The 25,408-nt window shown below is 31.4% G+C and overlaps 2 protein-coding genes across 3 annotated transcripts in view; one reads left to right on the forward strand and one right to left on the reverse strand.

The window, feature by feature from the left end:
* The window catches only part of LOC114736222 (ORM1-like protein 2), a 29,493-nt gene extending 23,947 nt beyond the window's left edge, over positions 1–5,546 (forward strand). The window contains exons 4-6 of the mRNA XM_028924008.1: positions 967–1,333; positions 3,095–3,243; positions 5,125–5,546. Coding sequence (XP_028779841.1) covers positions 1,148–1,333; positions 3,095–3,243; positions 5,125–5,263 — 474 coding nt within the window. The 5' untranslated portion in view covers positions 967–1,147 and the 3' untranslated portion in view covers positions 5,264–5,546. The remainder of the gene's footprint in view (positions 1–966; positions 1,334–3,094; positions 3,244–5,124) is intronic.
* A 2,938-nt stretch (positions 5,547–8,484) lies between these two features.
* Positions 8,485–10,734, reverse strand: LOC114736228 (dof zinc finger protein DOF2.5-like). Of its 2 annotated transcripts, none has more exons than XM_028924019.1 (2): positions 10,613–10,734; positions 8,485–9,958 (listed from the first exon to the last, which is right to left on the reverse strand). In XM_028924019.1, exon 2 carries the CDS (start codon positions 9,911–9,913, stop codon positions 9,044–9,046), a length of 870 nt encoding a protein of 289 aa, XP_028779852.1. In that variant the 5' UTR covers positions 9,914–9,958; positions 10,613–10,734; the 3' UTR covers positions 8,485–9,043. The 2 variants fall into 2 exon arrangements, with proteins under 2 accessions (XP_028779852.1, XP_028779851.1); XM_028924018.1 differs by lacking the exon at positions 10,613–10,734 and adding an exon at positions 10,510–10,601.
* Positions 10,735–25,408: the final 14,674 nt, after the last annotated feature.

The raw sequence follows: 25,408 nt of genomic DNA on the forward strand, positions 1-25,408 counted from the left end.
GAACATTACTGACAGTTAAAAATTTTCAAATAAAAAAAATCATGATCTTTGGACTTTGGTCGGGATTTTTTTTTTTGAGTTAAATTTTTTCACTACTCTCATCTTCCATGTTTCTAATACACATCTTCAATATTTTTAGTACTCAATTCAATTTTTTTCTCAATAATTACTTTACCTGGGATTTTTTTTTATAGTAATCAATGAATCAGAGGTAATATTAAAGATATGAAAGAAAAGTATTGTAAATATCTGAAACAACTACCAAAAAAAAATTAAAAATTGATTATAAAAAGCGCTGAAGATGGGCACTGATGATAAGGAAGATTACTGAAAAAGTTATCGCCGAAAATCAAGATTTTCTTTTTTAGAATTTCAAAATTCTAAGATTATTAATTGCCATGCGATGAATAATGTTAGCAGGCCGTTAAATGTCATTTTCCTTCTTTTTGCTTTAATACTGTCTGACAACTAAATAAGCGTGTTTAGAAGATCCAAGCCACCTCATTTCTGTTTCAAAAAGATCAAATCCAAGTGTTTTTTTTTTGTCGATCCAAATCCAGACTTGTTATCCAATAATAAAATTAAAGAACCAACCAATAGGGATTGGATGTAACAAAAAAGATTAGTCCCTCACATCATAACCAATTAAGATTCGAATTTCTATTGAAAAGGTGTTATTTAGTACCCGACAATACTTTGAATATGATTCTAGCAGAGATGCCTATGCTAATGCATTAGGAAAAAAAAGTCGAAGAACCGAAAACGGCGTCGTCTGCTTTTTCATTGAATGTTTATGTTACTGTCGAAGTGAAATTTGTTGTTCGAAGCGCAGCCTCAGATTTTTTTTTTTTTTTTTTTGCGTTTTCTTTTTCTTTTCTAGTTATCAACGTCATCATTAATGTCGCCGATTAATCAAATTTAGCCTTCAATCTCAGTCGGCTACCCCTTATTGATCGTTCTGATCAGGCATTGCCGAGCGAGGAGAGAGAAAACACAGCTGTTCCTAGGTTGCAGGTCTGAACCTCCGACACACCCACAATCGTCAGCACGCCAATCCGACACCATTTGAGCTTCTTATTGCCAAAATCTTGCCTTTTCGTGTTTTCAATCCATAGAGCCCTCGGTAAAATCTAGGTTCTGAAATTCAATGGCGAATCTTTATGTCAAGGCCGTGCCACCGGCCGATCTGAATAGAAACACCGAGTGGTTCACCTATCCGGGTGTCTGGACCACCTACATCCTTATCCTCTTCTTCTCATGGCTTCTTGTCCTCTCCATCTTTGGCTGCTCTCCTGGCATGGCTTGGACCATCGTTAATCTCGCCCACTTCGCGGTATGTTCGTTCTCTTTCTATTTTTTTTTAATCCTTGTTCGCTTACTTGCTTCCAGGTTTTGTAATTTTAGCGATTGAATGCGGTGGTTTATTGCTATTAAATCGATTAATACTTGCTTGGGTTTGGTTTGCGGGTCTATACTGTGGTAGTTTTACTTGATGATTCGAGATCATTTCTTGCTTCTTTCTGGCTATGAAGACTCCCAATTTAGCATCTTATACTTGATTTTCACAATTTTTCACGAGTCGTTAATGCTTTTTATGTGTTTTTGTTCTGCCATTTATATTTTTGAGGTTAAATGTGTCATTATTTTGATTTAGGGGTTACACTTTTACTTCGATTGTATTTTGGGCTCCAGCTAGGGACTCCTGATTGGTTATTGGTTCATATTAAAGGCCTTTGGAATTTACTGATGGTAATCATCTAGCTCCAAAAGTGAGGTTTAAATTGTGAGCTATTACTTTTGCTGATAAAAGATTGATCTCTCTGTTTGTGGTCGGAATTACGTCATTAGCTCTAAAAGAGGTACTGGGTCATTAGTGAAGTAGTTGCTAGTTGCTACATCTTGAAGCTTGGATGGTTAAAAGTCAGGATTCAATTTTTCAGTCATTCTTGACATAGATTTCCTTCAACAAACAGATTAGATATGACTCTGTGCGATGATGATAACTAGGTCATTGACTTGTCTTGTTGATGCATAATTACAATCTGAGGATAGAAGAAGCAACCTTTTCTAACAATTTCCTTTGGGATTTCTATTTCTTAGTTTACCTCTATTGTTAATAAAGACATCCATCTTCATTATCGTCTTTTCATTTTTTAATTCTTCTCTTGGATCACTATTGCTAGTGAGCAATAAAAGGATTTTTATCCCATGAAGTTAGGATTTGTCTGAACCAACAGAGCGAGGAGAAAACATCTAAACCGTTGGTGGAGATAGTGTGGAACACAATTTTTTTGTTTTTTCAAATAATGTGATGAACTGGTATTCTGTACTTGAAGACTAAAAATTATTACGTAACATGCTTTTAAGTCATTTTCCAAATTATTCTTGTATATCCACATAAATTTGTATCTGTTTATTTTCCTTTTTACATCAATTCTTCTCCTCTTCAGTAAAAGAAGGAATCTTTTAGGGGGCATATGGGATAGAGAACTATTAAAACATTATGACACTCATAATAACAAGTTAACAATAAAGCTATATTTGAAGGATCCTGTAAAGGATAAGAAATTGATAGTAGACAGTGAGTGGCTTCTTATAAACAAATGAAAATCGCTCTATGAAGATATGATGAGGATAAAGAAATGAGGAACATATGATTTTGCTATCTTTTATCTCCTTTTTTCTTGTTAAATCAATATTTTGTCTTACCAGCCCGATGGTCTTATTGGAGCTTGTCCCCTTGCTGGTACAGATTTGTGGAAAAGTTTTGTATTTTGATTTCACATTTCACGGTCGTTCTTTTAACATGGCATGCCATATAGAATATAATACAAATTCTAAGATGATATGGCCCTAACATGTCATGTGACATCCTTTAATTCGTAACTTTGACTTGAGACTTGTAACAAAGTTCCTTTTTGGTTGTTTTTGGTTGCTGTGTCACACTCAAACTGGGGATTCATACACCTAATGAGTCCATGGGCAAGATAACAATTTTTCATCCTTTAAAATTGCATGACTGGTTTAAGTTATATAATTTTTCACATATGAAATATGACCTCTCTTAATGTTTTGCTTATGTTATTTCCATCAGATAACATATCACTTTTTCCACTGGAAGAAAGGAACCCCTTTTGCGGAAGATCAGGGAATATACAATGGATTGACATGGTGGGAGCAGGTAGATAATGGAAAGCAGCTCACTCGTAACAGGAAATTTCTTACAGTTGTCCCTGTGGTGCTGTAAGTTTTTCTCTGTTTTAGCCAAAACGGGTTACATTGGACATTGAATATATTTGGATCAGTATGTGAGTAGGAGCTTTTATATGCAGCCCTCTTCCACAACTCTTAACAGATATGCATTCATAACTTTGGTCTTGAGAATTTCTTGTGGTGGGGAACCTACAGTTAATTTGATAATGTTTATATTAAAGTGTTAATATAAGAAGTCATGACATATTCATTGTAATGGGATTTTACAATATTATACATATAACTTAAAGCATTATCTTCTTTTTAGTTATTTGGCACTTTACATGTTAAAAACAAAATTAACATCTAAAAGGCCATGCGATAGCTTAAGCCAGGAGTGTGGGGGTAGGGGTCTTGAAGATGAAGACATATAATATCACATGGCAATCACATTGGTTTTGACATGACATTTAATTGGTAGCTTAGGGGTTTTATGCAAAGATTCCCCTGATAATTAATGGCCGTAGCATTAGTGCTGTTTTGACTTGTAGACCATGTCTATATAGCGCCTTTTTTGAGGCAGAACAACTATATGAAGCGATGTAATATGAGAAAGGGATGGCAAAGTTTTATGTAATATAGGACATTTTCCATGTTATGGCATTGGTGATTGGGTATTTGAAATTGTGTCATAATAATACCTGGAAAATCTATATTAAAGAAATCAATCATTAATTTGGTTGTCTATAATCGTCTCATTGTTCCAATTATCAAAGTTTGATCCTAGTGATGGCTTATGGCCTTGCTAAAGGGTACACTTCTATGTTTGCTATGGTAGAATTCGTGTCAACCTCATCTTTGCAAATATATGTACATATAACTCTTCCGTCTGAATTGCTTTTTAATGTTGCCTATGAAATGGAATGTAAGATGTGCAAGTGTTCTGTGGCTTTGTGCTTTTCTAGTTGGATGGTGGTATGTGTATGTAGTTCATGTATTCCAAAAGGTAACTTGCATTCTTGAGTGGTGTTAACTCACATTAGGAGGATTTCTTCTTTCATTTTTTCTTGCAGTTTGACTTGATCTGTTACCTTTTATTTCTTGTTAAACCTATGTATTCAAAGGCTCCTCAATTTTGTGTTATGTGGCTTCCTCTTTTGTCATGTACTATATCACTCTTTAGCTTGGGACCTGAGTATGGTTTTGAAGTGTAACATGGTAGATGGAAGTAAACGTGTCTTGATGAACACATTCACATGATGCAATTACAACTTCTTGTCTGTCCAAGCAATATTATCGCACCCCAGTAAGTGTCTCTAATATTTAAATGTTTCCTTCTTGAGGAAGGAGCATTTCTAGAGAGCATAGTTTTAAAAAAATTTCCGAGGTGAAGCAGTTGATTTGTTGACGCATGGCAACTTGATCTGGAAGGTGTGGATTTTAAAGATGGTAGATGATATTAACCGCTAGAGTTATCTTGCTGCACTGAACATTTTGTCCATTGAAGTTAAAGCTCCAGGATAGTTGATTCTGGACTAGTTCTGTCTATATTGGGTGTAGACCCAAATAAAAAAGGATAGACTGTTTGAGTGGAGTTCACTAGATCTGAGCATGATTGCTTATTGAAAATTACTTAATGATTCCATTATAGCGTGGTAGTCAATTGAATATGAGAGACCAGGGTAGAATGGAATGTCTAAGTTCCACATTGAGCGGTAGTCTGGGATATACTTTAAGGGCATTTAAGGTTGGATCTCTCATGATTCCATCAAAATCCTTCATCGATTGAGTAGTGCCCTCTAACATTAACTGGAAAGTGATGCTTGATTTGGCCGAAACGACTTAGCATATCTTTTTATATTACTGTTTTCTTGTTCTTGAGAAGGGTCTTTCTTTAAAATTAGATATTCACCCTTATTACTATGTTGTCAGGTACTTGATAGCCTCACACACGACTGACTATCAACACCCAATGCTCTTCTTCAACACCCTTGCAGTGATCGTGCTAGTTGTTGCCAAGTTCCCCAACATGCACAAGGTTCGAATCTTTGGAATTAATGCCGATATGTGACAACACTGTTTAAGTCAAAGGGACTTGGTTTACCTACTGTGAGCCTCCATGATCCTTCACTTGTTCTGGAAAAAAGTTGTATCTTTGTATAGAAGTCAGAACTGGAAGGATACTCAACTATGTGATGCTTTGTGCCCACTGCTTTTTCAGGCTGCTTCTCTGATTATAAAAATAATAAATATCTCGAGTTGTTATTGTACAGTAATGTGTCTGAGGTTATAACGTTCCTTTAGTGCTTATAACTGACTTGAAAGTTGAAAATCTACCTTTCTTTTGCTTTCAATCCGTTTGACATTTGCAGCCTTAGAACTGGAATATGAGTCTGTGCGGAACTCCATATTGTTCCTTTCCTCACATCAGTGGAATAGATCATTGGTGAGATCAGGAGTATCTTCTACAACAGCAAAGATTAATCTCCTTGCTGAAACATCTTATGTATCATGCAATGTCGTTATACACGAAAGGAGGCGTTTTCTTCAAAGAAGATGATGATGATTCGTACTCACATAAGAGAAATTAATTGCTATATGAGATTCCGATATGTGACTACTCCCTAGTTGTGGCTTAGGGAAAGGATGGACCACTCTTCATTCATTGAAGGACAGAGGAAAAAGCTTTAGCAATACGGAGTGAGTAGTGTGGAATGGCCCCTCAAAAAAAGAGAATTATATATGAGGTTAAGGGAATAATACTTTTTCAGTAAATTATGTTTCTAAACGCATTAATTGTGGGCCTGGTTATCTCATGAAAAGTAACTGAAGAAAATGGAAATAAGTCTGAGGCGCAAGAAGAAAGTCAGTCTCCATTTCCGATTTTAAAAGCAGGGAAATAAAAAGAAATGAAAATTGGAAGAAGAAAAAAGTGTCCCATTAAAAATTTTAGTGGTGAGAAGGACTTGAAAATTTTTTACACAAAAATTATCAACTTTTTTTATGGCAACACAGAAAGTACCGATGCTCTGAATTTTATACGCACAAAGCATTAATTTAAATCTTCTTACGGATAAATTTTTAATGGAAGAATTTTTTTTCAAATAAAAAAGGAAGGAGTCTCCAAATTGAAGTCATTCGATTCAAAGGAAAAAAAAGCACAAAACATGAACATGATATATTATTTAGTGACTGAGCCAGATGCAGCAAATAATTTCCTCTCTGCCCGATGGAATGTTTGGGGTCCCCACTTGAATGCCAAAGTTAAAAGAAGGAGGACACACATTATAAAGGAAAAATTCCTTCAGAGAGCCTAAATTCAACAAAAACTTGTGTTAAAATTTTCCAAGAACAAAATCACAATAGGTTTCACATAACTTTCTTAACAGCCAATGATACAAGATCTTAAAATAAATCTCTATAACTTGATGATAATATTTGCTTCTACAAAATGACCACATTACAATTTATACTACATTCCATTCTAAACATAGGAAATATGTAAGTAGTTTACTTTATTCCTAAATATAAGACTTCTCAATTCATTTTGTCTAATTTTTTTTTCAAACTATACATATTGATTACATATATTGAGAAAATTTTCATCAAGGTATAGTTATAATGCAAATGATGAGAAAGAATATTTTTTAAAAAATTAATATATATTTATTATAAATAATTAATTTTTTTAATATAGATAAATTAATTATCTATCTTTTATATTAAGAAACGGAGGGAGTAACAGTTTCTTAATGTAATTTTTGTGAAGCTTAGATGCTTGGATGTAATTATCTCGATAGTGTAGTTTTCTACGTATATTTCAAAGGCAGGTAGATGAATGACATGGGAAGTAATGATGATTGAAGGAATGAAGGATAATGTTGTATAGAGAGATGAGATAGGATAGAAGAATATTATAATTTATAATTATAATTATAATATTTAAAACGCGAAAGTGGGTGACAAATGCTTTAGGTTAAACGTTTGGTTGGGGCAGGTAATCCAGTTTTCAAGGTTTGCACGATTTGCTATTAATAACGCTCTTCATTCTCTCCTCTCTTCTCATCCTAATCCATGTTTTTCTTCTCTTTCTTTCTTTAAATTATTCTAAACATTACTTGTTCAATTTCATGATTTATATTATTAAAAAAATGTCATAATTTAGTTTTGTTATGAAATCCCGTACACTTTTTTAATATCAGATATTTCCTGTTGATTAGAATTCGAGTCAAAATCTATCCCCACATGGTTGAATTTTGGATTGTGCACAAGTAATATATAATTTTTAACATGCTTCCTCTTTGTACAAAACTTAGGTTTGATTGTACCTCACGCAAAAACTTAACATCAAGACTCGTTTAACCAAAAAATTAAACTTAAATAATGATTGTTTATGAATAATTTTAATATAATTTGTAACAATTAAAATTAAGGCTTTACTTTGGCATTTGTTGAAAAAACAATAAATTCTCTTTCTATGAGAATTCCTATAAGGCTTCCCTCTTAATTTGATGGTTTTTCCAAACCTTTAGTTTAGTTTTCAAACTGTATTTTCTTAATGAAATCAGTTTGATTCATTTTTTAAAAACATGAAAATTGTTGGAGGTCTTAAAAAAATAAAATCTTCCTTCATCAACAAGGTATGATTTTCTTTTAGTATAATAGATGCGTTTAATATATGTAAATAATTATAATGCAAGCTTGCATTAAGTCACCACCAGAATTGGGTGTATCATTCCTTATAGCTAAAAGATGAAGATCATAGGACACTTCTTTGTTTCTCCTTTTCCAGTTCTTTTATTTTCTTGTGATATAATTATTTTTATTATAATGCTATATTCTTTCCAATATTGCCATCAAGTGCTTTCATAGTTGGAAGAATCTCCTACGTCATAATTTTGATTTCAAAGGCTGACAACCCACTAATGTTTGCACTCACAAAAATAGACCAAGTGGGCGTAGAGAAAAAGGCATAAAGTATTATCCCATTTGAATAATAAGATTAAATCTTTCATAATTATTTAATTAATTTTAAAAAAAAGTGGTGTGAAAGAGTGTTCTTTGTGGCATCGGATTCACTTAATTATTCCTTTATTTCTTTTTGAATGTACTATATGCAGCTATTCTTATAAATAGAAAAGAATCCGAATTAGTACTGCAAATCTCAAGTTGATAAGTCTTGGCCGGTCATACAATATTAAGAATTAATATCTGATTTTTAGATTTCCCCAGTGACCAAAACAAAATAAAAAGGTCACTAATTTGGACCAAGTATTAGCAAAAAGCACGCCATTAAATAAAGTTGTTCATCTCTACAATTATGATCATCAGTACTGAAGAATTCATGAATACAGGTGAATATGGCATATAAAAGCCCTAGACAAAAAGAGGCCCTATATTCATCTTTTCTTCTATCTCTAATCATCATCATAAAATTACACCCCAAGAGAGATCGATCACAAGCTAAGAGCTGTAGTAATTAAATATATCCTCTCACATTGCATAAAGGTAGTGTTTGAAAATTTAAAAGAAAAAAAAAGTAGCCAAATGTATCCTATTGGTTCTGTTAGTTCCGATGAGCAACTCCAAACAAAGAGAGCGATGTAGAAAATGAAAACAAAGAAGAAAAATGCAGCCTCTTCTTCTCCCTTCTCCTCTCATTTCTTCTGATAAAACTTAGGCCATTATCTTGGTATTTATATCGTCAGCAGATTCTGTAATAAAGACATGGCATGTTTTTCCCGACAGATTATTATTCAGCTTGTCATGTTTAAATTAAAGAGGCTGATGAGAACAATCACCAAAGAAACTATGTTCCAAGTTCTGTTTTCTGATCTCTTGTTCTTCGTAATTACCAGGATCCTTCACCAATCATACCAGTCCAATACCCAGAAGATGAATTCCCACCAGCGTGTTCTTTATTTTCTTCCACTTCATGAGCTCCTGGAATCGGCTTGACATCTCCAAAAGGAAACAATAATCTGCCTCCAGTGCTAGCATTCATATTATTCTCTTGAACACCATATCTGCTTCGAAGTCCTTGATGATCATCCACTGAAAATCCAAGGCTTGGCTTAACCTCATGCATGGGACTAAACCCAGAAGGGAAAAGCGCATTATTATTAGAGTTTGGCATCAATATCGGATTATGAGCGAAAGGGTGATTATTCAAACCCCTAGAAGCCATGCCTGCTCTTAGTAGCTCCAAAGCAGAAGTAGAAGAAGAAGAAGTTGTTGAAGAAGAAGAAGAAGAGCTTTGATAACTAAGGCCATGATGGTGGTGGTGGTGGTGGTGGTGGTCATAATTCTCCATGACAGGTGGGAAAGACAGATTAAGATCCCGGCCTCCTTGCATTAATATTTTAGGATTCTGAGAAGAAGTAGAAGAAGAAGAAGGAACAACAGTAGTTGTTGGTGGATTCAAGTCAGGAAGAACCTTTGATGATGAAGATGAAGGATTATTAGTAATGAGCTTCTTGTTCTTTCTGGAACCTCCTCCAACAGGGACATTTCTGAGGGACCCACCCTCAGTCCAATACCTTCTGCAAGTTTTGCAGAAGTATCTGGGTTGTGTGAGGCTATAGTTGTTGTAGTAGCAGAACTTGGTGTTTGTAGAATTGCACCTTGGACAATTCAGTTGTTCTTGTGGTCTTACCTTCTTCTCTAACCCTACTTCTTTTGCGCATGAATTATTATTGTTTGGTTCTATATTCCTTTCCATCTCCTTGCTCCCTTGCTTTCACACCTCAAACCAATATTTTTCCTCCTGAAAAATTCAAAAGAGAAAAAAAAAACCAAAAAAGAAGAGAGGATGGCGAAAATTAAAAAAAGAAACAAAAGCTATGATTATACATATATGACAAGAATTAACGACAGTCGATACATATGTGACAGATTTAAGAACTGCTATTACAGTTTCATGGTGAGGTCATAGTATAGAAGACTGAGAAGATAGTCGATCGAAAATGCAAATTAAAAAAGATATTTATACTATCATGTTGTGGAAGGAATTAGATCAATAGAATAACAAATTTTTGAGAACCTTATTTTCTCTTTATCTGATGGGCGAAAAGGTGATTAAAGAGGAGGAAAAGAAAAGGCAGTGCCTTTGTATTTGGGTTGGGACCAGATTGAAGATATGGAAACTAGAAAATATCAAAGATACAAGAGGATCTCTAAAACTTAGCGGAAACCGATTTTATGTTCTCTTTTGTGTCAGCTTTTGAACAAACCCTAGAATCTAGAATAAACATATATAGCTCAGAAGAACTGGTAGTGCATAGAAGGAAAAGACCTGAAAAATTAAAATCCACCCACCTGTGGCTGTACTGAGCAACTCATAGATATGAATTCAGAGCAGAAAAGGAAGAGAAAAGCAAAGGGATGACTTCACACACAGAGAGAGAGAGAGAGAGTTCACCTGTTTGTCTGAAGCTCAGCTTTGTGGCAAGAAAGAATGTTTTAGTTCGTTTGTGGGCTGGCTTTATGTGTTGGCTTTACTTTATGAATGATGCTATGGAAAAGAGAGAAAAAGAGGAAGAGAAAGAGAAAGCGAAGAAATGTGTTCGTTTTGACTATACTTGCAATAATGCCTCTTTATTAATCGCTGTTTCAGTCCTTAAGCTTTATTGCTTTATTTATTTCTATGTGGGCTGCTCTTTACTGTCTTTTCTGTTTTTAATTAATTAAATGCAATTCTCTTACTAGGTCTCCTTTTCTTTTCTTTTTATTAATAATTTATTAGTGGTGGAATAATGAGTGTGTACTGGGGCTGTGTTCAATCGTCAAACTATCTTTTTCTATGATCTATCAATTAAAGCACCATTCACGAGCAGTGAAAATAAAACATGAGGCTCATTAAACAGAAGCATTGGATTTGATTGCTTCATACTTTACTTCCATTCTCAAAAGCCCTTCTCGGATCTCTATTGTAATGTCCTTGCTTCTCTAATAATCTTATTTATAAACTACTTTAAACATATTTTTTCATATTATCTTAATGTTATTTCATAATTTTTCAATATTATTTAATACATATTTTAATGACTGGTTTTCATGAATAATTAATTATATGAAGGATACAATTATATTGTATTCATATAAAAGAAATTGACGTAACCTATAAATATGACAAAAAACACACTCTTTTTAATTAGTTATAATAAGACTAGAAGAATGGATTTACCAGTTAAATCCCGTCTAGGGTTTGCTTACAACGTAATCAAGCACATTCATTTCACTACCTATGGGTTTTATTTTTTCCAAACATGGATCCATCATCTCTAATCAAAAAGTTCATGAGAAAAAACTGTGAATCACATTTAACAGGTAAGGCCAACCTAAATTTTCATGTGGAGAATCCGTCAAATGCTTCGATGGTGACCAACAAGATTGCTTGGGAGACCTGGCAAGCACCAGAAAGCTTTAGGTGAAACCTACTTTTAATTGCTCAATTATATATTTACAATTAGCCACCAAGGTGGCCATATGAATAATCAGTGAATTAATTAAATTATATTGGATTATGAGGAATAGTGTTGGGAATGATCATGTTGAAGATTTTTTATTCGATTTTCATAATGAACGTATGGGATATGATGAGGAGCAAGCATTCCTTGAAGAACATGCCTTTTCCTAAGAAAGCTTCTTTAAGTGTATATGCACCCTAAAATCAGCTACAACGTTGCTTTATGTGCCATAATGATGTCCGTATTCCCAATCCCTAGAAATTAAATTATTACAAAGCGTGAATTCGAAATATAAATATATGTATTCCAGAGGAAGTGGGAGAGAAGGGCGAGAAAGATTGAAGCAAATATTAGTTGCCGACAAGAAACGACAAAAGTAATTGAGGTGGGGTCCTAATATAATGGGTTAGGGGATGGAAGAAAAAGAAAGAAACAAACAAGAGCTATTTCTAAATAAAACACTTATTACCTCTGATCTTTAATATAAAATCTTATTTGATTTTTATTTTGATCTTAAATATAAAATCCCAATCTATTTTATTTTCCATATTTATATATTTTTTCTCAAGGTAGTCCTTTTAATAATGGTAGTTCTAACTAATACACTTGATTAGCAAGAATATTTTAGGAAAGACAACACTTATTTATTACAAATAACTAACTTAACTTATTTCCTTAATCTCTTCAAATTAGTCAACTAGCTCTTATAATTAGGACCGGATGAAGTATTTGAATTTTGATTCAATGGTTTTATATTATTTCTAGAAGCAGAAGGTTGTGAGTTTAAACCAGCTAAATATAACTATACATCTATATGTTTTTACAAATGATAAGCAATACAAAAAAATTAGTATGGGGTGAATGTGACCATACTAAAAAAATCTCAACAATGAGTTGCATGTATCTGTTGTTATTTTTTATTTCAAAAATTATCATTACTCCATGTATTACCTGCTTGTTGTGAAATTTTCGGTGATTACAGTCTTTTTTTTTTTAAAACATCATAGTAATTCTCTGAAAACAATACTCCAATTTATATGGAGTATTATGAAAAACCCTATTTTGAAGAAAAACAGAAGATGAAAATTGTGGGGAAGGAAGGTGAGGAAGAAAGAGCGCGGGGTGTCTTGTAGTGTTTGGATTTATGGGGTTATTGGGAGGGTGGGGATGTGAAAAGAACATCAACCAATGACACTCAGAATCTCAGTGACGCTCTGATTTAGATATCGTTGGCTCTTCGCCTTTTAATTAACCTCAATTCTCTTTTAGAAGATACTACCTCCATTCCTTATTATAAAATTAAATCGGCAGTACTCTTGTATAAAGGCTACTTTGTTTTGACAAATTAATTCGATCCTTGTAATTTCTTAAGTCAAAACAAAGTAGCCTTTATAAAATTTTTATTCGAAATAGCTAACACGATTCCCATCATTCTTTAACTCAACAAACTCTATACAAGAATTAAGTTGCTGTGAATCAAAATTAAAAAATTAAAAAAAAATTGAGAAAAAAGGCGGAGACTAAATGTTAATTTTTTCTAACTTAACAAGTATTCGAGTTAAAAAAAGTTAAATATTTGATAGTTGGGTCAAATAATGTAATACTCCTTAACTAAAAGTGTAGGGTCGATACTCGAGAATAAAAAAATTAGTTTGATAGTTATCTTCACTTAAATTCAGTAATTTTTTAATATAATTTAATAATGATGGATTTAAGTAGTTTATAAAATATTATTTAATCTTTATGACTTTTTTTCTTGTTCTTTTAATGTGGGAGAGGACAAGGATGAGAAACTAGAAGATTCATGGTTCTTTTTTTTGGGGAGCAAAAGTCAATTTTATTTAAACAAAATAAAACAATTACAAAGAAAAAACCAACCAGTCACATGCGGTTAATTTGAACAGAGCCCAAAGAAAACAAGAAAAAAAGACTGAAATATCCAAAACAATAAAAGACAACTAGTAAACCCAAAAGACGGTCGGTATCTTGAGGACCCATCAAAACTTGGATCTCATCTCAAACCAGTAGCAACCCTACCAAGCTAGTAGACATTGCTTGAAGTACCACAGCTAGTGCTAACAAACGTTAGTCCAATTTCAAGTGGAAGGGACTTAGGTTCAATTTTTGGGACAGTATGTATAGAACAAACACTGTTGAGAGATATTTCCGCTACGGCACCTAACAAACAGTATGGTAATATCCGGAGAGATTAGTCTCTTACCATTTGGATGAGAGGATACTCAGAGCAAAAAAAAAAAAAAACCAAAGCCAGACCTTGTTTAATGTGGGAGAGGACAAGTCTGGGAAACTATAATATTCATGCCGTTTTTTTTTTAAAATATTTATGCTGTTTGGACACATGAGATAAAGAGGAAGAAAATATATACAAAATTATAGGCTAGAAATAAAACCGAAATGAAAGGGAACATATATCTAAAAAGAAAAGTACCGTGAAACTTGCTTTGTTCTATTGTCGTCCCTGTAATTAAGATTGTTTTTTCTTGCATCTTGGAAGCTTGAAACTCAGTTTATATTAGTTTAATCTCGTGTCAAACTAAATCATTAGTCGGGAAATTACTGCGAGCGTGATTGCAGAAGCAATCATTACCTTATTCGGTCATTAATTTTATGATAGAACGAAGAAAATGCCATGCATAATTTTTATGCCTTAATTTAATCGGGATTTTTCTTCAATTATTTCATAACTTTCAAATGTATAAAAAGTTCAAATCTTCCATATAAAAAGTCGGGAAATATCGACAGAGATTACCCGTTGGGGCTAGACAGAGAATATATATACATACAAGGAGGCAAGTGTAAAAAGTTCAAATCTTACATATAATTTGGTTCTTTTCAGGTGGCAAGCTAGATAAGCTTCTGTAATCATGTACACATCGGAGATTCTAATTATTTCACTATTAACCTTTTTATGTATTTGATATTTGTAGCTAATTAGAGTGACACGCACATTTATTGTACTGTAGGACCTTAATAATACTTACTTATTGTAAGTGGAGGTTAATTAATTAATATTACTACTTATAAAATTAAATATTCGAAGTAGGAAAAAATTAAAGAAGCATAACGGCACTACCTTTGTACAACTATGTATTTGTTCTTGGCCAACATATTCATGTTCTTATATTGAAGATATTTTGTGGTAACTTAACTAATCATCATTTGAGTGAAGGTTTAACTGGGGATTTAATTTATTGAATGTTCAGTTTCGTACGAGGAAGAAAATTTTAAGGTGCTTGATTTCAAAAATTAAAAAAAAAAGATTAAAAGCTTTCAATTAATTTTTATTACTATTTTATCTTATATCTTTTCTTTATTAAAATTTTAAAATTCTACTTCTCTAATTTTTTAAAATAAGTTCGTTAAAATTTTTCCTCTATCTCCCTCTTATCAAAAGAAGTGTAAAATAAATGGTCTTTCCAAAAGTTATGTATTATACAATTATATAGATTAATTTTAATTATTTTTGTCGTTGCAACTTTTCGAATGTTTTGTTTTGTTAAGTGAACAGATGCTGATAATAATACTCCTCTAGTTCTTAATATAAGATTTAATTATTGAGTTGATTTTGGTTCTAAATATAATATCTATTTTTCATATTTATTAATTTTTCTTAAATTACCCTTATGGATACTTCCTCAACCATAATCAAGTAGAAGAGGGAGAAAGAAATTAAGGAAGATAATTATGGTGTTTTAGAAAAAAAATATGTCATATTTTTTATAATTAACTAACTTAGTAACTTTTTTAATCTAATTAAATTAGTTAAATATATCTTATATTAAGAACCGAAGGGGTACTAAGAAATTAAATTCGGAAAAAAAAAATTGCAGAGCTCTTCTGTTTGAAGATGCGGAGGAGATTGAATTGAAAGGCGTGATTTCTTCAGGATTTGGGCCTCACTAACTTTAGGCCTACTAAGAATAGGCCCATTCAAACTTGTCAAAATTATCATTACCATTGGCCCGAAGAAATTACCATGACCTATATCGATAATTATTTGCTTGAAAAGAAAATTATAAACACACACATTTTTCATTTTTCTAGAATATTCCAAAATTTTTGGACTTATTTTGTATCACTACCTTTTTCAACACAAAACTTTTCAAATTTATAATTAGATCCCTATTCGGGTTTAGCATCTGAAAAATACTAAAATTTCAGTCAAGAAACTAACTATTAAAAATAGACAACCACACAAACTCCACACATGTAGAACATTCATATAATCAAGTGCTTTCTGCCTTAGAATAACGTATGTGTTTTAATTATGAAAACGTTGCTATAATTTAAAATATACTTGAATTCTTGTTTGTAGGGAAGAAGTTGGATACTGATTATTTTGAGTTTGGAAATGGTTTTTACATGCAAAATTGTGTGGAAATAACATATAGAATTAATTTTAAAAATATTAAAAATCAAGCTCAAAAATTAAAAGTTGGCTCATGGGCGTGCCATGTTAGCAGTGTCTTGTGTGTTCTTCACCTTCACACAGATAGCTTCAGGACAGCCAATGGAAGGTTGTGTTATGGGGTGGCGACATTCAGAGGTATATGGACTTTAACTTCAATGGAGGAAGATTTCGAGCACGAAGTTGGGCCAAAAAACTTGAGACATTTCATGACTAATCCAGCCCAAAAAATTAAAAAATAAAATAATCAATTTAGTCACATGATCAGTTAAAAATACTTGAGTATTAAAGACACGTGGCACCTCCAAATACATATAATCATAGCCTGTTATGTTCTGAAAAAAATACATTTAATTCGTTTGATTTGGTTTTAAACAATGGAAATTCTAGTAAATTTTTAATTATTATGATCATTTTTATTTTAAGTAAACAATAATGCAGAAATAAGACAAACTCTTAAATGTCCGATAAAAGAAATTAAAATCTAATGAAACTGATAAAACTAAAATGATTTAAATCTCGTTATCTCTCTTTATATAGGGAGAGAGAAAGAGAGAGAATATTTGAATAATGCCAACCACCATATGTTATATTTTCAACTCCAATCATAATCATTATCTCTCATTTTTAATACTCTGTACCAAACATAATCTTAATGTTTTTCTTGTGTTAAGGAAACTGTGGCCAGCATCTTTTCACTTGTTTTTTTCAAATGTAATATTGAAGGAAACGATTAGGAGAGAGAGAGACCTTGAAATAAAATTAATGATGGAGCAATTTTTTATTTTGAAGCAATAAAATTATTGTGATGGAGGACAAACCCACTACAATATGTCAATATACGGGTAACGAAACGTGCTCAAAATCAAATTAAATGAAGCGATGATAAGTTAATGTAAGGTAGGGTCAGGTAATTATTGTTTTTTTTTGTTAGGTTTTATGTCCAAATCTTTATGATTTTGAAAATCCCATTCACATCTACAAAATCTTGGAAATAAAACCTAACTATGTTCATGTTTCATCCCACACATCAAAATACTTTCTTAATAAGCTTCAAATTTGTTTTGTGGTCAACTAATAGTCTAGTTTCAATTTCAAATATACATATATATAATATGGAGTATAAAAAACGATAAATCATATTATTCTCCATACTTACTAATTAAGCTAAGCATATTGACTAAAGAATAAGTACGGTACATTATGTTATATATGCCTATTTAATTAATTCTATAAACAGCCTATTTAATTAATTCTATAAACAGGCATTCCTAATTATTCCGAATATGAGCAGCCTATAAGTAGCCACCATGAACAGTCGGCATATAAATGGAAGCAGATCATTCATAGCATGGGGGATGCTGTGTATAATAAAGGAGACTTAGTTGGGGACAAATACTATATCCCCGATTATTTTCTTATCTTATTTAATGATTAATAATTATACGTAATTATGTTTTGATGATTTTAACCATTAAATAGGGAATGATTTATTTCACGATTATAGTGAAAAAAAGGTCAAATAATGAGATTCTAATTTTCGTAATAAATAATCATGCCTTCACTTGATGATTTTTTTAATGAAAACCGTTATAAAAATTTATTTACTTAAATTTAAAGTGTTTTTTTTTTTTTAAATGCAAGAGAACTGCTTTCCAAGCAGTCTCAGGGCCTGCGTTATGGAAAACTAGCACCATATTTACATCAGTAAAACCAGAATCAAAATCTGAAGAAGAAGAAATTGTCGTTTGAGTTCAAAATTTCAAATTAGTTTTGTTTAGTACACCTTAATAGCAATTGATTATATTCCAAATTCAAAATCCAACAATGATATTCCATTTAGAGGGATGAAAAAAATTAGTAAAATAAGATGTAGACCTCACGGCCAATCAGAATATTATTTCGTGTAAATATATCTCTAAATACGAAAGTATAAAATATATAGAATCAGGACCTTGTAGTTCAAATGACACTAAATATCTCTCTTAAGGCTTTATTAAATATGAGATTGTGAGTTTGAATTATCAATAAAGAAAATAATGAGTGCATGAGTTATATAAAAAAAATACTAACACATTATATTCACAAACATATTATATTCATTATTGTCGTCTAGATTTTTAGTCTATTAATCTTTTTTTGATGATTTAAATAGTGATTTGATTTAAAAATTGTGGGATGCAAATATTATACTCCTCCAGTCTTTAATATAAGACTTAATTATTGATTTAATTTTAGTTCTAAATATAAGACCTCTTTCTCATATTTATCAATTTTTTCTAAATTATCTCTATAGATACTCTTTCAACTATAATCAAATAAAAAAGGGAATAAGGATATTAAGGAAGATGATTATAGTGTTTTAGAAAAAAAATTTCATATTTCTTATAATTAACTAACACACCTAACTTCCTTAATCTAATCAAATTAGTTAAATAGGTTTTATATTAAGAATCAGAGGAGTACTATTTTGGTTCTAAATATAAAAACTAGTTAAGAAGTTGGTTTTAGTTTTAAACATAAAAACTTAATCCTAAGTATAGATAAAGAAGGGGATGGAATGTCAGCTGGAAGTAGGGAATATGGAAGTATTGTGAGATTTTGGAGAGATGTTTGGCTGGATAAAGGAAGGAAATTGATTGACATTAGTGTTAATGCTGTTAATGAATTTGAAGCTGAGAAACCAGTAAGAGATTTTATTACCCAGATGGCGAACGGGACCCTCAACATTTAGAGAGGCTGCTGCCTGAAGAAGATCTTAAGAAAATTGTTGCTGCTATGCCCCCTGATGCTCAGAATGGGCCAGATGTGATAAGATGGGGGGATTCTTGGCCAGGAGACTATGTGGTGTCTGATATGTATAAACAACTTGAGAATGAATCTAGTCTTGTTAATAGTTATTGGAGGAGTTTATGGAAGTGGAAAGGGCCAAGAAGAATACAGGTCTTCCTTTGGCTTGCTTCTCATAACAGATTGCTCACAGGGGAAAGAAGAAATCGCATTTTAAGAGCTGATGGTAATTGTCACACATGCAGTCAAGTTACTGAAGACTTGATGCATGTGTTAAGCAATCGTGACAGAGCTAAAGTGGTTCCGAGATGCTGGGTGGGAAGGCGCAGGAGGCGAATTTTGTGTTGCGAAATAACCTTAAGTGGTTTAAATGGAATCTGATGGACTGTAAGGAAGACTAGAGTCTAATTTTTGGTATCACCTGTTGGTATTTGTGGATGGGGAGAAATAAAAATACCTTCGAAGCTGATTTTTCCTTTCCCACATATCCTATTCTGTTAATAAATAAATATGTGTGTGATATATGCATGTGTGATGGGCTGTTTACAAGCATTGGTTCAAGGAAGAAGGTGGAAAACGTGGGATGGAAGGCCCCAGAGGTAAGGCGGGTTAAACTTAATGTGGATGGAGCCTCTAAAGGGAATAGGGCCTTGGCGGGCTGTGGAAGGCTTCCTAGAGACTGTACAGGTAGTTGGGTAAAGGGATTTGCAAGGTGACTTGGAGTGTGCGTTGCCACTTGCCATTAAGGTAGAACTACGGGACATTCTTACAAGGTTGCAGTTGGCAGAGGCTCTTAACGTCAGGAAACTTGCTGTTAAAAGTGACTCTACTGCTACTGTTTGTATGCTTAAGGAAGTAATTGACAGTAAAGAAGCAAAATCTAGTATCTGAAACTGATTTATAGAGATGTTTTGTTCTTTGATAGTGTTTTAGTTTATCATGTTTATAGAGAGGCTAATACTTTTGTAGATTTTTTAGCCAATTTCAGTTTTAGGCTTGAAAGGTTGGCCACCGTTTTTTGGTGAGCCACCTATTGAGCTGAGGCCACTGCTGTAATGAGATGATTTGATGGGGGCGTTTTGCCCTGTATTCTACGGAAAAAATATTAAATTTTAATTTATTTTATTTATCATATTTATAATTTTTCTCAACTCATTAATTTATTTTTTGGCTAAAAAAATTAATTTATTTATTTAACTTAAAAATCGATATCTAATCTAACCTTATATATATAAAGAGGTATTTTAGAAAAATCATGTCAAATTTGTTAAAATTGACCTCCTTAATTTATTCAAATTAATTAGTTAAATACGTATTTGATTAAAAATTGAGGAGTACATGTTACTGAAAATGGCATGTTTTGGGTGGGTGGAAGTTCTTCTCTCCCTTGTAACCGAGCCAATTAGTGAATTAGTGAGAACAAGGCTATATAATTTTCGACAAGAAAATATCTAAAATATTACATAGAATTTGATTTTATTTATGACGCCCAAAATTCAGCTTTTCAAAATGAATTATTGTTTTATTGGGGCAGTCAATATCACAATTCACGAGACAGCTTTATAAAGGTCAGAGTCAAAAGTTCATCCTAGACTTGCCAGTCAAAACTAGATAGACGTTTTCACTTTCAAAATTTAGATATTTTTCATATATATGACACAAAATTTGAGATAGTTACCAAAATAAATTCCGATAAGTCATTTTTTTATAAATCCAAGTTTAACTCAAGCTATAATATCCTCTTGAAAATACATACCAAAATATCATGGGAGTCAGATATAGCGTTTAAAATGTAAAGAATATTATATACATAATTTAAACCAAAATTCAAGTAAAGCTTGCGTAATTTATTATAAGAAATATCAATATCAGTTCAAATAATCCATATTGGTTGCTACCAACCAAATAGTAACTTTTTCTACGCCTTTGAAATGCTTTGTATCTGACACCAAAACACTGTACTTCGTTTCAAGTTCAAGCTTTGCGTCCGCATGTGTTTGGCTAAAACCAAAAACATCGTCTTAATGTCGGTCTTTCGTATAATGTCTGGATTCTTTCTTCACAAAAATAAATATAAAGAGAATAACAAATAAAAACCTTAAAAACTACTAAATCTTAAATCAGCATTCGTTATTATATTTTATTAAGTTACAAATAATAACACATTTTTATAAAAATATTTAATTTGAGATCTTGTAATGTTCGTGGTCTTTTTTGTTATTTTCCCATAAATATATGTATAGGATTTTTACTTAAAGAATGATACAAAGAAAATTAATAATAATATAAAAGTAAAATCTATGTCTTGCCCACAATAATAAGAAAAAATGCAGCTTTAAATTCTTTAATTTTACACAACATGTCATTTTGATCTCCTAATTTTATGAAGTATATTTTTAGTCATCTAATTAGGGGTGTTCATGAAGTCCAGTTGCCCGCTATGTCCGCCCAAGCCCATAAAAAAATACCCAACCCGTCCTTAAAAAAAATGGCCCGAAAGAACTATTGAGTATATTCGGGCTGGGCAAACTGTTGGGCAGGGCTAGGCATCGGACACGGTATGCTGCCCTGCCCGCAAAAATATATATAATCTTATGTATATATATTTTATTTACTTCATATTTATTTTCTAAATCAAACACATTGTTGTATTAATATTCAATATTCATTATACTTATTTATTTTTGAATGATTTTGAGAGTTAGAAACTAGAAAAACAATTAAATTTAATAAAATATACTAACAATATTTTTTGTCATAGTCCACTCCTCTTAGCTACCACAAAAAGTAGTTTCATAGTATATTAATTAGTAATAACAAAATCAAGGCCGAGTTTAAATTTTAATATAGAGTTACATTAGATTATTTAGAGGGATATAGATAATTAGTTAATTAATATAGTATATTGACTTGTTGGGTATAGAAGCCCGCTTTGCCCAGTCTGTATTTGCCCAACCCAAACTTATTAGGACTTTTCATGGGCAGGCTGAGCAACGGGTTGCATTTTCCTGTCCGTTCATTCTTCAGGCTGGGCATCGGGTAAAGGTCCTGCCCATGTGCAGCCCTACATCTAATCTTAAAAAAGTTAACAAAAATATTAAAATTTTAAATACTAACAAAAAATTCTTTTTAAAAATAACAATGAATAATGCAAATTAGAAAAATATCACTTTAGACTAGTGATGTTAGGATTATAGGATTGAAAAAAATACTTTCTAAATTTAAAAGCTTAAATTGAAATTTTTTATAAAGTTAAAAGGACAAAAGTGTAATTTTGCCTGTGATAATATTATTTTACATTACACTTTTTTAAATCTATAAGATCTGCCTTATTTGACTTACAAAAATATCCCAACTAAGGAATTACATGCAATGCAAATAGTCAAAGTTGGCGATGAACGGTATTAAACGCCTAATAAAATGGGTAAGCTAGTGACTTTTTAGCCTCCCTAGACATCTGACCAAAAATAGAACTCATTCTAAAATCATATTATTTTTAATCACTTCGCTAGAATTAAGAAAGAGCATTTAACTTATTAAATTTATTTCAAATTAAAATAATTTTTAAAATCCAGGGTATCCACATTTAATATTTTAAATGTCTCAAACAAAACTATCTCTTTATACTAGCTTATAAAGAAAAAAAATTGTACGCTAGATGTTAATTCTCGACATGATACTTTCAAAATTGTTACAAGTTGATATCATGTCGAGAAAGAGTAATATCCGTACAGTACAAGTAATGACCATATTTTTCTTTTTCGTTTTCACTAATGACAACTTGCAATTAATCTTAATTTGTGGAAAGTTGAAACATTCCCTGGCCACCACGGAATGTTTAGTGTCATTTTTTGATTTTGCTCGTTTGTGTTCCCTTTTGTCCAGTTAATTAAATATAAAATAAATAAAAATAGATTATATACTAACTACTGAGTCAATAAAGTTGATCATTTTTTGCCTATTAATTATATTAGTTATATGATTAATTAAAGAGAAAACCCTTGGTGCCTGACTCAGTTCAATTGTCGAGTATCGTTGAGTATGAGGTGGTTTACTCAGTCAACTAATGAGAAGGGATGAACTAATTATTAATTAATACTACTCCAATTCTTAATATAAGACCTAATTATTGAGTTGATTTTGATCCTAAATATAGGACATATTTTTTATATTTATCAATTTTTTTCTAAATTACCTTTATAGATACTCCCTTAACCATAATCAAATAGAAGAGGGAAAGAGGATATTAAGAAAAATAATTATGGTATTTTAAGAAAAACATATCATATTTCTTAAAATTAACTAACTTACCTAACTTTCTTAATCTAATCAAATTAGTTAAATAGATCTTATATTAAGGACCAGAAGAATATTAAAAAATGATTTTTTTTGTCTAAATTTAGAAATAATTAGCAACTAATTAACATTATATTGCAGGCCCTTCAAAGCTCGGACCTCAATAGTGTGTTTGACTTGATCGTGTTTACTCACACACCTTCCGCGAAATTTACTTATCTATTGTTGTTTACCAGTTGCGTAAAATTTTTCTAATTTTTTAATGTTACTATACATTTGAAGATTTTATAATTATAATTAAGGTAAAACAGTGCATTAATTACAATTATTTTTAAAAAGATCGAACTCTTTGCTAAGTTTTATGAGGTTTATTACGAGTTTAGGGAAGATACTATTACCAAAGTAAAAAAGTTGTAAGCTACTAAGCTTAAGAAATTTTTTATAATGACATTCGAAGATCGTTTTAGTAATAATATAATTAAAACGTACGTGCATATTTTTAATTTAATTAATAACTTCTTTCTTAAATATATAGAGTCGATACTAAGTTCCATGTATTACCCGAAATATAAAAAAGGAGCAGCACTGTTAATGATTTACGAAAAATGACCGTAAAAATTATCTATGAATAATGAGATTTATTTCAAGTTTAATATCTACAAGTTTAAATTTTTAAAATTAGTAGGGCCTTTTTTACACTACAGGCAGTTTTATAATAAATCATGGTATTCATTTCACCAAAAATATTATACTGTTCATTTTTTAAAATTTTTATATTGTGATTTGTTATAAATTTTATACTGTTAATGTTGATAATATTATCACTTAACTGATATTGATAATACTGATATTGTTTGGGTCCAGAAATGTAATTTTACGTAATATTTCCTTAAAAATTCCGGACAGTGGTGGGGCATGCATGCCCACAGGAAAACCGAATTTTTTGGCAAGCAGGTAGGTGTGCAGTCAAATTTAAAGCCGCTTAATTTTCAGTCCCAAAAAAAGCCACTTAATTTATTTTTTTTCCACAGAACAGAATTATCAAATTATTTATTTGGCTGTTTGTAAGAGAGGAAGAATCACACAAAACAATTTATTTACTAAAATTTTCTATTGTTATATGCCCATCCATAAAATGGATTGAAATTAAATCACTGCATCAGTTCATAAAGTACTAGATCGGCTCATTAATACAAAAATTAGACGAGGGTTAAATTTATTTTTAAATATAAGATCTCAATTCAATTTTTTTCTAAATTTATAATTTTTTCTAAAAAATATCCCTATTATAATTGTAAAGGCTTCATACTAAGGCAATTTAAATGCACATAATTAAACAGAATAATTTTAAAAAATTAATATATAATTGTTACAAGTAACTAATTTAATTAATTTTTTAAATATTTTTAAATTAATTACTTAAATCCTATATTAAGGGGAGTACATATTATATATATATATATATATATCAACAATAAAGCTTTCCACTAAACTGCAAAAATATTAAATAACTTTGTGTTCAATGCATAATCTTACTATAATTGATTTTGTCTTAGTGGAAAATTTTGATTAGGAACAGATGTAAATTATTATTTTTTTCTTTGTACTATCTTTGATTTCTTTTTGTTCATGATTAATATATAATACCATTTTAATTCCTCCGAAAAGAGAATGTGCTTACACGAACACGGTTTTATATAAAGACCCTTTCAAAACTGAACTCCGTAAAGATTTGCAAAGTGAATCCTTCCAAGCAGCCAGAAAATAATTAAAAATAAAAAATATATTTATAATTACTTTCCTGAAATATTGGTAATTAATTAATTAATTAGACAAGACATATCACATATGATTTAACTAAAACAAAACAGACCATGTCCAAGTATGTAATTAAATGACTGGGAATAACTGGTTCAACGTTCAAGGCAAAGTTTCTTATCTGTCCTTAGTTGTTGGATTGTTATCTCAAAGTTATGGCCCGAATCTGCAAATCAGGTATATAATTAAATTAATTAATTGTTTATTACATATAGATGTGGGGCATAATCTTAAACATTAATAATAAAAAAAATAACCTTTGACTAATTAGAAGTTAGACCAGAACCACCAACTTTCTTTTTCTCGTTTTATTTTATTTGATGTGTCAATAGGCAAATGCAGAAATTATGATAAGATCAAACTTTTTTAATATGCCCATTGGCATCCCCACTGACTATATAATATATATATATAT

Source organism: Neltuma alba, unplaced genomic scaffold, assembly GCF_004799145.2.
Source record: "Neltuma alba isolate B1F8T4 unplaced genomic scaffold, ASM479914v2 tig00013319_pilon, whole genome shotgun sequence".
NCBI classification, from domain to species: domain Eukaryota; kingdom Viridiplantae; phylum Streptophyta; class Magnoliopsida; order Fabales; family Fabaceae; genus Neltuma; species Neltuma alba.